Source organism: Crinia signifera, chromosome 11, assembly GCF_055691185.1.
Source record: "Crinia signifera chromosome 11, ASM5569118v1, whole genome shotgun sequence".
NCBI classification, from domain to species: Eukaryota; Metazoa; Chordata; class Amphibia; order Anura; family Myobatrachidae; genus Crinia; species Crinia signifera.
Genome location: NC_139227.1, coordinates 63,518,730 through 63,536,247, shown reverse-complemented (window position 1 = coordinate 63,536,247; position 17,518 = coordinate 63,518,730). Strand labels below are relative to the sequence as shown.

General features: G+C 43.0%; 1 protein-coding gene across 1 annotated transcript in view; it reads left to right on the top strand.

Annotated features, from left to right (window-relative positions):
• The window catches only part of DRAP1 (DR1 associated protein 1), a 37,952-nt gene extending 21,413 nt beyond the window's left edge, over positions 1-16,539 (top strand). The window contains exon 7 of the mRNA XM_083165320.1: positions 16,245-16,539. Within this exon, the coding sequence (XP_083021446.1) occupies positions 16,245-16,380 (136 nt within the window). The 3' untranslated portion in view covers positions 16,381-16,539. The remainder of the gene's footprint in view (positions 1-16,244) is intronic.
• The last annotated feature ends 979 nt before the right edge of the window (positions 16,540-17,518 follow it).

Here is a 17,518-nt window from a genome sequence, read left to right as displayed (position 1 = left end):
AAGTCAGGGTAAGCCACAGGAAAAGTGATTGGTAATTTACTGGAACACAGGAAAGTGTTTAAAGCTTGTGCATTATTATGCAGGTCTGATAACAGCAAAGATAAAGGAGATGGGAAAGCCAGACACAAGAAATTACACACAAGTGTTTAATTAAACAAGTGTTTAATGTGTAATAAATCACTGCCGGATAAATATGTGGGAAGTGTTTGCGAAACTTGTAAAACACCACAGCAAATACCATTAGCCCAGATGTCGGGACTGGTTGATATGCTTAAAACGGCCCTTGCCGGCACTTTTGTCACAAAAGAGGACCTGGTGAAACTTGCTGGGAAAAAGAGTCGTTCCAGATTAAGTGAAGGCTCAGCAGAGTCTGGAGATGAGAAAGCCGATACAGCCGCAGATGATGCGGATGAGTCTATGGTAGATAAATCAGAAAATGATTTTAACACAGACATGGTAGAAAATCTTCTCACATTAATACACGTCCCTAAACATAGAGGACACACAGGAAGAGTTAAAGCTGCAGGAGCTACTCTTTAGTGATAAGAAGAAGAAGGGGAAGACTTTTCCCCTATCACAGTGTTTGAAAGATATGGTATCGGATGAAGGGAGACATCCAGACAAAAAAATTACAGTACCGGCAAAGATAAGTAAAATGTATCCTTTTCAGAAGGACCAAATAGCCACGTGGGATGAAGTACCAAATGTGGACGCAGCAGTTGCGAGGATATCAAAGAAGACGACCTTACCTCTCGAGGACGCAAACATATTCCAATACCCTAAGGAGCGGAGAGTGGAATTGGGGGAAACAGCACCTTACAATGGGCGCAGCTATGAAGCCAGCAGCTTCCATGGCAGTCACGGCAAGGGTACTAAGAGAATGGTGCCAGCAATTAGAGGCGGATATGCTGAACGGATTGAGAAGATCAGACTTGCTCAAAACGGTACAGAATATCCAACTAGCGGTCGAATTTCTGTGCGAAGGGTCGATAGACTCAAGATTGGCGTACAGAGCTAGCGCAACAGCAGCAGTGATTAGAAGGGCCCTTTGGCTCAATCCTTGGGCAGCTGATGTTCAATCAAAGAACAAATTTATGTCTCTTCCTTTTCAAGGGGACTACTTGTTCGGGGCACAGCTGGATCAGATTATCACCAAAATATCCAGAGGGAAATCCATTTGGTTGCCGCAAGAGAAGATAAATAAAAAAAGTACAGGAAGTAGACTGTTTAAATACCAACCTCAAGATTACAGAGAGGCGAGGGGTTACTGGCCAGGTAGAGGTTACCGCAGAGCTAACTGTTCATCAAGGGCAAATTTTTCGTTCCCAAAGGGGGAGATAAAATAGATTTGCCGCAAGACCGAGCTCGCAATGATGCCGAACCCCAGGCGGTAGGGGCCATTTTGCTGAAATTCATAAGCACCTGGGAGAGGTCCACGACAGACAAGTGGGTCCTCGAGATAATAAGGACGGGCTACAAAATAGAATTCAAAAAAATTCCAGGAAGTTTCTTTACAGAATCACCGATACCAAAAGACTTGGTCGAGAAAGAAGCATTACTCTCAAGCCTGAACGAAATGATATAACAAAGGGTGGTGATAAGAACACCCCAGCCACAAGTGGGAAGGGGATGGTATTCCCGGTTCTTTGTAGTTCGATAGTCTTCAGGACAATATTGGATCTTCGAAAGTTCTGCATCCCATAATGATTGAGTTCGTTTTAGGTGCCCACAGGAGTGGGTGCTAGGCTGAGCAGCACTTTTTTTCTCTGGGATTTTTCTTTTTTTACTACAGTAGTTTAAGTTTTTTTTATTAATTTACTAGTTAGAGCAGGTTTTCCAGTGTGTTACTTCATACTGAAGTTCACACACACTGAGAGCTCAGCAGAGACTGACAGAATTGCGTCCTGTCTGCTCCCTCTGCACAGCTCTTAACTCTTAACCTCTCAGCTAAAGAGGTTTTTCCTGGGCTCCAAGGGTGTCCTAACCAAAGGGGATCTTGAGGGATGGACCCCCCCCCCCCCCAATGGTCCCATTCTGAAGGGGAGGCACTTGTGGGAGCGGCTAAAGGGTGAGAGCGCACCAAAAAGGCTACCCTCCCCGCTGAAGCAGAGACTTGGTCTCTTCCTGCACTGTACATTGGCACCCTTTCTCTCCATGCTGCGGAGCTGATCAGGGTGGATTTCTGACACAGACTACAGCCTCTCCTGGAAAGCGCTTCCCTCGCTGATCGCTGGCAGCAGAAACAGCACAGATAAGTACACTGATACATTATTCTGTGCTTTGCCTGGCATTTTGCATTGTGTTTGTTAACATGGCTGATGGGTGCACTTCTGCTGCATTGGAGGAGGGAGTGCGGGACATCTTTGTTTACTGCAAGAAATGTGAAGTTAAATTAACATGTGACCAGGGGAAATTGTGCCCTTCATGTGACTCTGTTCCCAGTGGGTCGCAGGCCCCAAGGTCAGAAGTAGCTGAACCAGCTTGGGCTGCTGCTTTAGACAGGTACATGAATGCCTTAACAGTGGCTTTAAATAGGCAGAAGGATTCCTTGTTAGGGTCTCCTGGCCATATCCCTTCTTCTCAGACTTCTGTGGGTTCGGTTACCCCGGCTCTCAGTTCAAAAAGAACCATATTGGTCCAAATTGGGACTTCTTCACCCTTACGGCACAAATAGGACGGATCCTATTAACATTTCCTATACAGTGGCACTCACTGAGGGCGTTGAGCTTTTACTTATATATATTTTATTGTTCATTTCGTTATTATATTGTTTTATATATGTGTAATAACTTTTTATATTGATATTCCTCATTTGCAAGCGCTACTTTATCTCTCTTTTTCCTATTATTTACTTTTTGGGGACCTACTCAGTCCCTTTAAGTAGCAGCTGCACTTGACACACATCCCATTAACAGCGCCCTCTGACCGCCTTTGGGCAGTCTCCTTCTTGCATCCCTTTTTGAGTATTTTTGGGCAGCAGTTATGGGTTGTTTTGTCAAATATGAGGAAAGAATCAATAGAAGGCAACAGTATTTTTCTAGGTGGGATCTTCCCGAAGTAGAGATTAAGAATGTAGAAAGCGATCTTAAAGATGATTTTTATGCTTTGGAGGATCTATTAAAATTAGAAATGAGACACTGGCTAGACAGTGTCAATCTCCAGAAATATTTGGAGAAAAAAATGGTTCCAAGAGGACTCAGAATTTTTAAACCCTCCATATTTCAAGAAAATGAGCATTACCAGAAAGAATGGGAAAACATTCTAGATAGTTGCTCCCTAAATTTGATAGAATTAGTGATTAAATATAGACAAGAGAAAACTCATAAAGTAGAATCAGAGATAGAGACCCTAAAAAATAAACTTGCATCTCTCAATACTACAAAAGAATTTAAAGATAGAGACGCATTGGTCACAGATAGAGTAAATAAATTCGAACAACTCTTAGTAGAATCAAAATGCAAAAAATACAGAAGAGATCTGGAGGACTACCAGGGTGGTACAGTAAGAACATACAGAAAAAAGGAAAACCCTGATTATAATAATAAGAACACAAAAATGGACAGGAATGGTAGAAATAATTACAAAAGAACTACAGATAGAACTCCTTTACCAAATCACTCCCGTAACAACTACTCTAATACTAGAAGGAAATTTTCTACTACTAACAATAGAGAGGAACCCATGAGGAGGACTCCTCCCCCGAGGACCCACTATAATCCCCCTCCCCCCAATCATTTTCAAAGAGAAAAGGAATATAGATCTAGAGAACCAATGGAGAGAGGAGCTAGACCTAAAGAATGGTCATATCCACTTAAAATCAAAACCCAACAAGAACCTGAGGTGTTTTTTTTAGATCAACAAATGAGAAAAAAGAGACTCCCAAGCCCACACCAAAAAATAGATCACGTAACAGGTACACCAAAAAGAAGAAGAGCCTCAAGTTTCGAGGAAGTAGAGGAGGCAGACAGGTACAACTCAAGAATAAGAAGATGATTAACAACTCAAAACCCTCCCAAAAAATATTTAACCTTTCTAAAAGAACCTTAACCACTACTGAAAATAAACTTTTAAACAAAGGTCTTAAATTTTCACCTTCATCCACACCCAATATTTTCGACCTTTTTGTCGAATTAAACAGATATATCAGGACTTTGTGCAGAAAAAAATATTTCGCCAATAAAACCCTCACTGAGAGACAGGACCAGGCCTCTCCCATTCTGCTAGACACAGAAGATCAACAAGCTTTGGCTACCTTGGTACAGCTTTTGGATGAAAATGAATGTCCATCTCTTTCCCCCCCCAAATTTTTTTTCGATATAAAGAAAAACTTTAAGATGAAATCGGAATTCTTTCCGATCAAAACTAAAGGAAGTAGTGTGGAAAGCTTTTATAAGACCACCTTAAAAGATTTTAAAGATCTTTGCAAACAGATTAACGAACACCCAAGAAAACACACTAATCTAAATAAATGGGAGAAAAGAGCCTTAAAAAACCTCATGAAGGACTCCTCCATAATCATCAAGGAGGCAGATAAAGGGGGAGGCCTGGTTATTCAAGATAAAACTGATTATATATCAGAAGCAAAAAGACAACTTAATGATACAGATTTCTAAATAACACTGCCAAAAGACCCCTCATTACTGTATCAGTCCGAGCTTTTTCTCTTGTTGGATGAGGCTAAAAACAACGGTATTATCTCAAAGGAAGAATTTAATTTTCTTTATAACGAACACCCCCTCACACCAATTTATTATCATTTACCCAAAATCCACAAGTCACTCACTTCACCCCCTGGGCGTCCTATTATTTCAGGTATTAATTTTCTTTCTTCTAATCTTTCCTTTTATGTTGATTCCTTTTTGCAGCCTCGGGTCCCTTCCCTCAGGTCTCACATCAAAGACTCTGGACATTTTTTACAACTAATTCAAACCGTAGTCTGGAAAACATCTTATGCTTTCCTTACATTAGACGTGCAAAGCTTGTATACAAACATTCCCCATTTATTGGGAGTACAAGCAATCAACAATAAACTTCTAAGAGATGGAGACCTGGGGGAGGATCACAGACTGTTTTTGACACAATCCATTCTATATATTTTACAGCACAATTATTTTTTATTTTTGGACACTTTTTATTTACAGGTGAATGGGACGGCCATGGGGACCAGGTTCGCGCCGAGTTACGCCAACCTCTTTATGGGGGAGGCAGAAGACACCCTAATATGGGGTGGCCCATTCGGCGCGAGCCTGGTCCTCTATGGCCGTTACATTGATGATCTTTTTATTATTTGGGATGGGGATCACCTTTCTGCAAATTCTTTCGTTGAGCATCTAAATAATAACCAATTTAATTTGAAATTTACCTACACTTAGGACAAACAAAAAATTAATTATCTAGATCTCACATTGGAGATCAAAGATGATAAGATTGCTACTAGCACTTATTTTAAGGAGGTTAGTACCAACAACTACCTCAATTATCACCGTTCACATCTTCCTATATGGAAAAAGAACATACCTAAAGGCCAATTACTCCGCTTAAAGAGAAACTGCTCGGACGAGGTCACATACCAAAAACAAACTCATATTTTGGTAGAAGCCTTTGAACAGAACAACTATCCAGAAAACATCATAAATAAAGCATTATCCGATGTCTCCCAGATTGAAAGAAAGGATCTTTTTACAAATATTTCAGCTATATCTAAAAAAAAACAATAATAATAAAAAAGAACTTTATGATAATAAGAGAGAGATAGCTTTTATCTCCAAATACAATGGGCGGTATTCAATGAGCCTGATTCGCCAGGTTTTTATGGCGAATTTGTGCTGTTTGGCGAATTTCTGTCAAAAACGGTGAATCACCCTATTCAATGACCACATGGCGAATACATTTCTAGGTTTTTTTCACTATGATTCACCGAGTAGCAATCGCTATCTTTTTATGGTGAAGTGGAATGTGAACTTTTAAAATAAAGTGTTTTGTTTTTTACATTTGGTGTAAAAAAATCAGGAATTTTATTCTGAGGAGGGGCATGCTATTTTTATTCATGTGCTGTAAGCACATGAATATATATTTAATTTTAAAAATAATATTATTTTTTTTTATTTATTTTTTTACACAGCATCCAGCAGGTGGCGCCAGAGCGGAGCCGCTCATTACATATTCATATATTCACTGCACGATCATTTTGATCGTGTGTAGTGAATATACGCTTGCCTGCTGGCACCCCCAGGGGGGCAGCCTGTGCTGCCTGGCACCCGGGGAGCACACCTAACCCCCCACAAAGGTCTGGGCTAGGCAGAGAGACTACCATCTCTCTGCCTGGCACCGTCCTGAGGCTCCCTGCGGCAATCGCCGCAGGAGCTCATATTCGCCAGTCAGGGGCTCGCTGCCCCTGACTCGTTGAATACCGGAGCCCGCCGGCTCCGGAACGTGGCGAATGTGCAGCGAATCCAAAAAAGGATTCGCTGCACCTCGCAGGTATTCACATTGAATACCGCCCATTGACTACTGCCCCAAAATTCGCAATATAATTAAAAAAAATTACAATATTCTTAAGGGTGATAATGTACTCTGTAATTTGATCCCAGATCAACCTGTCTTTATATTTCGAAAAAACAAATCCCTAAAAAACCTATTAGCTCCCAGTTTCCTAAAACCTATTGTTACCTGTACAGATGAGAAATCCACCTCTTGGTTACCAACTAAACCTAAAGGCTTTTTCCAATGCGGGTCCAACCGCTGTCTCACCTGTCAACATGTAGACAGAAGGACATCACAAGTCACTATAGATGACGGGTCGACTTATGAAATAGACAGTTTCATAAATTGCAACACGAGTTTTGTAATCTACGTGCTTACATGTGATTGTGGCCTAAAATATGTTGGGCGTACCACCCGCCCCCTCAAACAGCGGTTTTTAGAGCACCGTAGGAATATTGCTAATAAAGTCACTATGCACAGTGTATCTAAACACTTTTTTGAAAAACATTCTAGTAACCCCAAAAACCTGAAACTGATAGGGGTTGAACATATTGCCAAGACTATTAGAGGTAGAGACCAGTTAAAAAAACTATGCAGGAGAGAAGTTTATTGGATGTATCAGATGAACTGTATCCACCCTAATGGTCTAAATGAAGCTGTGGAGCTTAATAGTGTGATTTGAAAGTAGATATAGATCAAAATGTTGTTACCAATTTACCTTTTTGTATCTACCATCAGTACACCCTGCCTCTTCGGTCCAATTCTGTCCCTTTATGTGTGCGTATTTTCCCTCCATGACCAAGCCCCTTATAATTATTTCTGTAATGATTTAGCCATCCACTAGTCTTTATTATTCTTGTATTTCCATCAACGAAGAATCGACATTGTATCACTGTTTTGCTATGTATTGTATTCCCCTCCTCCATTGATAAAACAGATGGGTCAAAAAATCCCAAAATAACCCATTTTATAAATCAAAAATGCCCACAAGATGGTGCTATTCTCCGATCACCGTGTTTTACCAATGTATAAGATAAATAAATGTACCTATAATTTGATTATATGTTCTTACAAACCAAATGAGATCCTCCCTCTCCAAGTCTGAATAAATCCTCCATTTTGTATATAAAACGATTATGATTATGATGAAGATCTAAACTACATTGTACTACTAGGTCACGTGATCGCGCATATTGGTTATTAAGTGAGCGCTTTACGTGTCCCATGCTCAAAAGTCAAATATGCGGCTTAAGCTCCTCTACATAATAATCATGTGTAATAAATGTATAATTGTTATATTTCCAGCTCAATCCCCCTCCGCTGCTCACGGAGCATCTGTTTCCAAATGAGATCTGGAACGCAAGCTTATTGCTAAGCAACCAGACTGTATGAAAAAACCGGAAGTACATTTCCGGAAAGAGGCTTGGAACGCACGCGAACATCGTGCCAGCCTCTCTCACTGAAATGAATCCCGCCCCACACCTACCACAGGTTGAACTACATACACGTGACCGGTTACCATGACAAAACCTGGGTGTTTGAGGAAACAATGTTTTGGACACCTGACCTCCGTCCAATAGCGCGTTCCCACTATATATGTTTATTTTTTGCTGAAAGCTGAGTTTTTATTATATCAATGTGAAAGTATATTCAGGATGTTATTTATTTTACTGTTGCCTTCTATTGCTTTTTATTAATTGAAACTATAAATGTAAAAGCTGATGAAATGTTCTTTAGCACACAGGTGCACCAAGTTTGATTATCAAACACAGGTATAAATACCCCTAAAGGACTGATAGCAGCATATCCTTGACAAAGCTGCCCCTAGAGGCAGTGAAACGCGTTGGAAGCTGCTTGCTCATATAGGCTCCTCACTGCCATTGCCACATTGCGTCATCTTTGGATCCAACCAGCCGTTTACCATCATTTTCCTTCTTGGAGAAAATCACCTTCCGAGACCTTCCACCTGGCTCTCTACAAGCTAATGCCATTTCAAAGCGGAGAAGATTTTACCTATTACCCTACACGGAGATCACAGCTTGTTCAGCAGTCCTAAATGGACACAAGACTCCCAAGGGACAAGTAGTGGTAAATATATCCATCTTCTAAATACGCTAACTTGAACCAAGTGGAAATCTTTAAAATACCTTCTCAGTTCAAAAAGAACCCTATTGGTCCAAATTGGGACTTCTTCACCCTTACGGCACAAATAGGACGGATCCTATTAACATTTCCTATACAGTGGCACTCACTGAGGGCCTTGAGCTTTTACTTATATATATTTTATTGTTCATTTCGTTATTATATTGTTTTATATATGTGTAATAAATTTTTTATTGATATTCCTCATTTGCAAGCGCTACTTTATCTCTCTTTTTCCTATTATTTACTTTTTGGGGACCTACTCAGTCCCTTTAAGTAGCAGCTGCACTTGACACACATCCCATTAACAGCGCCCTCTGACCGCCTTTGGGCAGTCTCCTTCTTGCACCGGCTCAGGGGGACCCTGTTTTGGTGCAAGTTATGCAAGACACTGCTCAGGGTGTTCATAAAATGACGTTGTTGATGGAGCAGTTTACCAAATCCTCTGAGGATATTGTGCATAGACACCCTTTTTCTACACCACCACTATTGAATTTGGATTCTGATGATGGTGTATGTGAGGAGGATTTGGTTTGGGACCGGAGTGATGAAGCTGAAGCTTCGGTTCCTGGTATTGAGGATTTGATTTTGGCTGTGAAGCAGGCTTTAAATCTTTCTGAGGAGGAAAAAGCCCCTGCGCACTGTGTATTTAAAAAGAGTCGCAGGGACCCTGTTTGTTTTCCTTCTGATGAAGGGAATGTTTTCCTTGCTGGTTGAAGCAGAGAAAACCCCTGACAAGAGATTATTAATGTCTAAAAAATATGCTAATATGTACCTTATGCCGGAGTAACCTGTAAAGTTATGGGGCAAAGTTCCATTGGTAGATGCATCCGTGGCCAGATTATCTAAATCCACAGCCTTACCAGTGCAAGGGGGGGTGCGGCCTTTAAAGATCCAGTGGATAAAAAAGTGGATGGTTGTCTTAAGGCAATTTTCGAAGGCGTGGGTTTCACGCTGCGTCCTATTATTGCTTCTGCTTGGGTTGCTAAAGCAATGATCAAGTGGGCGGAGACTCTGAGCAGTCAGCTCCACCATAATTCGGAAGCTTTTACATTGACTGAAAAGTTGAGATGTGCTGCAGAGTACATTTGTGAGGCTGGTGAGGAAGGCGCTAAGATGGCGTCTAGGGTCTCCGCTACCTCAGTTACAGCTAGAAGAGCACTTTGGCTAAAGGCATGGGAGGCAGATAGCGAATCAAAAAAGTCCCGTGAAACTTTGCAGTTTAAGGGCGAGTTACTATTTGGGGCAGAACTGGAAGCCATTATAAAACAGGCTATGGGTGGAAAGAGTACATTTCTCCCAACTGCAGCTAAATCTACAGGACCTAGGTTTGGAGTTTTTAAGCCGCCCTTTCGCTCGTCCTTTCGCGGTGGAGCGTCTAACAGAGGACAGGCAGGGCGTGGTAGATTCCAGGCCAGTAGAGGAAAGAACCCCAAATCACGGTTTGGGGCCTTTACAAAGAAACATGCAGCAAAAGGTAAGGATAAGTCCACTGCATGATGGGGCGGAGGCTCCCCGTTCTGGGTTCAGAGTGGGGGGTCGCCTCCTGCAGTTTAGGGACAGGTGGAAAGACTCCACAGGGGATCCTTGGGTCTATTCCATTGTTTCCGAAGGTTACCGGATAAATCTCGGGCATCCCTCCAAACAGATTTCTTCCTACTCCTTTACCACGGACCGCATCTCTGAGGTCCGCCCTTCTGGGGGCAGCTTTGTCACTCAAAGAGAAAGTGGTAGTGAACCCGGTACCTCAGGAGGAAAGGAAGAAGGGATTTTATTCAATCCTTTTCTTAGTCCCCAAACCAGATGGGTCTTTCAGACCTATTCTAAATTTAAAGTCTTTAAATCTTCATTTATGGGTCAATCATTTTCGCATGGAGTCCCTGCGCTCGGTGCTCTTAAGCATAGAGCCGGAAGAGTTTCTGGCATCTGTGGACATTCAGGATGCGTACCTCCATGTACCCAGTTACAAGGAACATCAGTCTTTACTCCGGTTTGCAATAGGAGAGAACCATTGGCAGTTTCAAGCTCTGCCGTTTGGTCTAGCAACGGCTCCGAGGGTATTCACAAAAGTGATGGCGGTCATGGCTGCAGCCCTCAGACTGAAAGGAATAGTAATTATACCTTATCTGGATGACCTTTTATTCAAGGCGGAGTCGGCGGAGAAGCTTCAGGAAAATCTGAACATCACGACACAATTCTTACGAGATCAGGGCTGGGTGCGAAATCTCCCCAAGTCTCATTTGACACCCAAGCAGAGTCTGCAATTTCTCTGGGTGATTTTGGACACACACCTTCACAACCCAAGGCTGTGGAGATTCGTCAGATGGTGCTGACAATCTTACAAGCTCCGGCACCAACAGTGTGGCAGGGAGTAGGATTGCTTGGGAAAATGGTGGCAACATTCAAGACACTTCAGTTTGCCAGATTCCATTAGAGGATTTTCCAGAGGAACATCCTGTCGTGCTGGTCGGGGAATGCAAAGACTATGAAGCAGGAAAAGTTAGTTCTGTCTCAGAAGTCGAGAGAATCCTTTGCTCCTGGGATTGGCTGGTCAATACGACCGATGCCAGTCTCAGGGGTTGGGGGGGCAGTTGTCCTTCACCTAAGGTTACAGGGTCTCTGGTCCAGGGAAGAATCCAGGCTTCCGATCAATATTCTGGAACTTCGGGCAGTCTGGAATGCCTTGTGTCAAGTAGAAGAATTTTATGAAAGAATCACTGCTACAAGTACAGTCCGACAATGCCACAACAGTGGCTTACCTGAATCACCAGGGTGGAACTCGCAGCAAGATGGCAATGAAGGAAGTTTTGCAGATTTTCACCTGGGCAGAAATCCAATATTCCTCTATTGTCAGCCGTGTTCATTCCGGGGATCTGAAATGTGGAAGCGGATTTCCTCAGCAGGGCGGATCTGCTGGAGGGAGAATGGGCACTTCATCAGGAAGTTTTCCAGGAGATTGTGGACCGCTGGGGGCTACCAGAGATAGACCTAATGGCGTCAAGGAGCAACTGTCAGGTACCGAGGTTTTGTCCCGGTTAAGGGACCCGTCAGCTTGGGCAGTGGATGCCATGATGATTCCTTGGTCTTTCAACCTGATCTACATATTTACTCAGTTTAAAAAAAGAAGGGGTTTTCGGGTGCAGTTATACAGACCATGCTCAGGGCTCGTAAGCCTGTGTCAGCAGCCAATTACCATCGGGTCTGGAAGATCTACATCAGGTGGTGCGAACGTCAGAGAGTTCACACGTCTAGGTTCAAGATTTCGAGACTTTTGGAATTCTTGCAGGATGGTTTCTCTGCCGGACTTAGTCTACAGTCTTTAAAGGTACAGTTATCTGCATTGATTATTTTCTTTCAAAAAAAGGGTAGCTCTGTTACCCGAGGTCCAGACCTTCTTACAGGGCATAACAGACTTAATCCTCCATACAGACAGCCTTGGTAGCACCTTGGGATTTGTCTCTAGGTTTGTCTGTATTGCAAAATACTCCTTTTGAACCGCTAAGATCGGCTGATCTCAAATATGTTTCTTGGTAACTGACTTTTTCGTTGGCCATTGCCTCGGCTAGGCGTGTGTCAGAGTTGGGTGCCTTGTCCTGCAAATCACCATTTTTGATTTTTCATGATAATAGGGCTGTGCTTCGGACAGTACCTAAGTTCCTACCTAAGGTAGTGTCTTCATTTCATTTAAATGTGGGCACCCCTCGACTGATAGGGGACACATGTGGGCACCCCTCGACTGATAGGGGACACATGCGGGCACCCCTCGACTGATAGGGGACACATGCGGGCACTCCTGCATGGATACGGGACACATGCGGGCACCCCTGCATGGATACTGAACACATGCGGGCACCCCTGGACTTATACGGTACAAATTATTCCCACCCTGGGACAGTGCACCCTTAGGACTGCTGTTTCCCCCCCCCCCCCCCCAAATAACAGCAGAGTAACCCTTTTTAACAATATTGGGGCCATAAAACAATGATAGAGTCCCTGTTCCCCCTTCTGTAGTTTAGTTTGTAGTTTGACTGGGGCTTATTGCAGTATGCAATGTAAGGGCAAGCATATGTGCCACAAGTTGGCTGTGTCTATGTTGATGCCATATGGTCAACCTGTACGCGGTCGACATAGAACTGGTCAACACAAGGTATTTTTGGTGTCTGTAGGTTTCAGAACATAAGACACCAATTAATGTTACCACTACACTTGCCATGCTTTTTGCCAAGGGCATTGTTCAATACCTCTGCGCTTGGCACCGGATACTGTTGCCAATTGTATTCCACGTGGATGGTAAAGTATAAAAAAATGCAAAGAAAATTCTAAAAAAAAATGTTGATCATTAGAGCCAGTTAACTTTTTCACTATATATGGTGAACAATTGGTGTCAACCTATTGAGTGTCATCCGGAAACTAATGTACAGCATAGATCCACATAATAGAATTCATACCCTTGGTGCGAAAGCTATAAATGCTTCTAGAAGTGGAGAAGATGCTTTAGCAACCTGTTCTCTTCTAGCAGATTATTAATAATAATAATGTTAATACGGCGCCACAATACGGGTTCACCAGCACCTAACAATACATAAATAATCAAAACAAGAAAATAATGTATTACAGTTCAAGGCAATTGAGGACATGTACATGATAGATGAAGACCGTTGCATCAGGGGACAGGACAAAGAAGAAATCTAAGAAAAGCACATTAGGAGAGAGGACCCTGCTCGTGAGAGCTTATACTCTCTAATGCAGTTCATAAAATGATAAAAGCTTATTGGTTTCTAGGGGCAACTTCCACACATTTTTTTCTTTAGACGGTTTGTTTCATCTCCATTGTTATTCCCCAATTTCTAGCGTTAGTTAGTGGATTGAAAGTCATGCACAGGGCGGCTATTACATCTTTAAAATAACATGTCAAATGACTATCCGCCTTCTTATTTGGCTGAGATAGCGCACTCTCAGCCAATCAGCGGCCGCTGATTGGCCGGCCGCTGATTGGCTGAGAGTGCGCTATCTCAGCCAAATAAGAAGGCGGATAGTCATTTGACATGTTATTTTAAAGATGTAATAGCCGCCGCTGCCCACCCGCTGAGTGACTGACAGCATGAGGATTATCACCGCTGCCCGCCCCACTGTCACCGGCATCCCCCGCTGCACCCAGAGACGCTGCTGCCAGCAAGCTGCACAGTGAGAGCACGGTGATTATCACCGCCGCCCGCCCCACTGTCACCGGCATCCCCCGCTGGGCACTCATTCTCCTCGCCCCCCCCCCCAGCCCACTGCAGGAGGTCGGACGTGATCGTACCTGCTGAATGTCCGACCTCCTGATCCGGTCCGATGCGCATGGGACCGCGCATCGGATCGGATCAAATGTCAAACACATGCGATTTTGGGACGATTTCACGCTATTTATCGGCCCAAGTGCCGAAATCGCATGGAATCGGCCCAAAATCGCATAGTGTATGGGGGCCTTAAGTGCTTCAGCTGTTTCTGTTGGAACAGGGCGGTACTGTAGGCTAATACTTCTTTTAAATTGAGCTTTAATCCAGGGGTGTTCAACATGCGGCCCTCCAGCCACTTTGAGACAACATATCCCAGCATAAAGTGCCACATTTTTTTTGTGCTGTAATAGCAATATTGTGGCAGGGCATATTGGGATGTGTAGTTTCACAGCAGCTGGAGGACAGTACAGTATATTGAGCACCTCTGTTATAAACCATCCTGCCTCCATGGCTCAGTTCAAGAAGTTTTAACTTCAGTATTTTATGAATAATTATTTGTCAGCTCAATGAGCTCATGCATCAGATGCAATTAAATATGTGTAAAAACAGTCATCTGAGATAAGCAACAAAGTCTTTAGAACATAATTTAGGTTTCTCATCCTCTGAATGGGTTGTCCTATGCAAAGCACTGTTACCTGCAGCAATCTTCTAAAAATACATTGGGCAGTATTCAATGAGTCCATGTTCCATGGCGAATTTGTGCTTTTTTTTACTTTGGAAGGTGATTTTTTTGTGTCAGAAAGTGAATAACCCTTTTCAATGTGCACTTTTCGCCGACGGTGAACAGTGAATGAGGGACAATTCACCGTCTGATACTCTCCGCAACTCGCTGTGGTTTTTCAATGGTTTTTTCAATGTGATTCGCCATGAGTGTATTCAATGAGAAGATGGCGAATTGCTTTCTAAGTGATTTTCGCCGTGTGTCACCGTGTAGCAATCGCGATCTTTTCATGGTGAAGTGGAATGTGAACTTTTAAAATAATGTTGTTGTTTGTTTGTTTTTATTTGGTGTGTAAAAAAATCAGGAATTTTATTATGAGAAGGATCATGCTATTTTTATTCATGTGCTTAAAGCACATGAATATATATTTAATTTTAAAAAAAATATATATTTTTTACACATAGCAGGAGGCCGAGAGCCGCTCATTAGATATTCATATATTCACTGCTCCTGATCATTACATATGCATGTCGGGTGCAGTGAATACCCGGTCCCCTGCTGGCTCTCCCGGGGGGGGGCAGCTTGTGCTGCCTGGCTCCCGGGGAGCCCACATCCCCCCCACATACATTCTGGGGCAGGCAGGGAGACTTCCATCTCCCTGCCTGCCGCCGTCCTCAGGCTCGCCGCAGGGGTTAGAATTCGCCGTCAGGGGCAGCGAGCCCCTGCCTCATTGAATAGTGTGTAAGGGAGGACTGGCAGCGAGGACTCCAGCCCTCCGGAACACGGCGACTGTGCAGCGAATCCTAAACAGGATTCGCTGCACAGCGCGATTTGTGTCATTGAATACTGCCCATTGTATTCAGCTAACAGATATGCAAACACTCATGTTATCCCACAGAAAAGACCAAGGCAGAACATTAAACATATATTACAGTACATTTTCAGTGCTTTCCTGCACACAGCACGGAGAGAAGCATTGAGGTTGTTTCTTCATTTAATTATCCCCTCTTCAGTAAGAAATCGCATATGGAGCCCTCCCTCTCTGCCTTGTTTTCTGGAAGTGACAGAGTCAGTGGGAGGATAAATTCTGAAGGCATTGGCTTTAAATTGCAGAACACAGTCTGCTTGTGGCTGTTGGAATGGGATGCAGTTACAATCCCGGCGGTCGGGATCCCGGCGTTCAGAATCCCGACGCCGGAATCCCGACCGCCGAAATGCAGACACTTTCTCCCTCTGTGGGTGTCCACGACACCCCTGGAGGGAGAATAAATTAGTGTGCCGAGCGCAGCGAGGCGAGCGCAGCGAGCCCGCAAGGGGGGGCGATCCACGTCCCCCCCTTGTCGGGATTCCGGCGTCGGGATTCTGAACGCCGGGATCCCGACCGCCGGGATTCAATACTGAATCCGTTGGAATAAGACATTCATTAGATACCATCATGCTAGATCTAGAAAACAACCTTTGGTGGTACCTGGGGACATGTTTTAGAGCCACTGTTCTAATCTAGTTGGATCTTTCATCTCTAGTAATAGTATATAGGCTTGTACATCTGCTTGGATTAAATACGGTATAAAACAATGATAGTGACTTGTTTTCAGTTACCTTTGGATATTTTCTTTTGTAACCTTTCAATACAATTTTATTTCCCATATCCTCACCATTGCATATCTTTTCTTTTCCAGTCCTCCTTCAGCTCCAGCTTTCCTACACTTTCATTCTGTACCAGTGATGCCCACAGCACCTTCTACTCTACCCACGATGCCAGTTCCATTGTTGCCCACTGGTTGTGAAGAGGAGGAGGAGGATTATGACTCGTAGCCTCTGGACAGACCAATTTAAATTCCGTTTTCATTTATTTGCTTATTTGGTTTTGTTCTTTTATTTTGGTTTTTAAAACTGGGCCCAAAGGCCTTGGGTGGGGGTGGGCAGGGTAAATGTGTTCTTAAATTTATTAAAAAAGGAGGTGGAGGAAATAAATATGGATTGCGTGTTCTTTTTCTCAAAGCTACAGTAAAACACCTTGTTCTGCCAGCAATTTACTGTACATGGTTATACAGTCATGCACTGAACTAATGCTCTATGCAAGTAGGCAACCTTTTAAATGGAAGCATAACAGGTGAGGCAGTTGTGCTTATTTTACCATCCTTTATCCTTATTGTGTGTCTATTATGTAACTTATCCGCTGCTAAACCATGAAGGTAAAGTAGTGCATTGAGTATCTGTGCCCATGAATAGATCTAACTATATATGTAGATGCTAGTTTGTGCTTAAACAGATTTGTATAATAGAATATTGTCTCTATTCCTCCTCCTGTAGCCGCCAGGGAGCAGCTTAATGACACACCAGACTGCTAGGGGACGGTGTAAGTACACATACTCTACAATCATTGGAACTGGGCTGCCATGCCCAATCAGCACCTGCCTCTTTGATCACTGGAATGTTCATAGCCAACAGCAGAGAAATGCCAAGTCATTGCAATAGCATTATGAATCACCTGCGTGGTTGGCATAACTCTGAATAATCATGTCATTCTGTTTCCATTGTTCTAACTATTTTAATAAGACAAAAAGAAATGAAAGCACATCTACTAAAACATTAAGGAAACATAAATATAATGTAATTGTGAAGACTAAGGAGGTAAAATATACATATATACAGTATAATATATATCCACTTATGTGATGGAATAAAATATCCAAACTGGATTATAAAGCCCTGGTTCTACGTGGGACCACTGAGATGTGAAATTTTTGCGATTAACTGCGATTAATCGCATTTTTAGGCACAAAGGTGCTGCTTACCTACAATCTCGTAGCCAAGAGTTCCATGCTAGTTGCCAGGGGTGATTACAGACTTGTTGCCATGGGGGGATTGCATGCTTGTTGTCATAGGGGGTTCCATGTTCGTTGCAAGGGGTTCCATGCTCGTTGCCAGGGGTGATTACATGCTCTTTCCA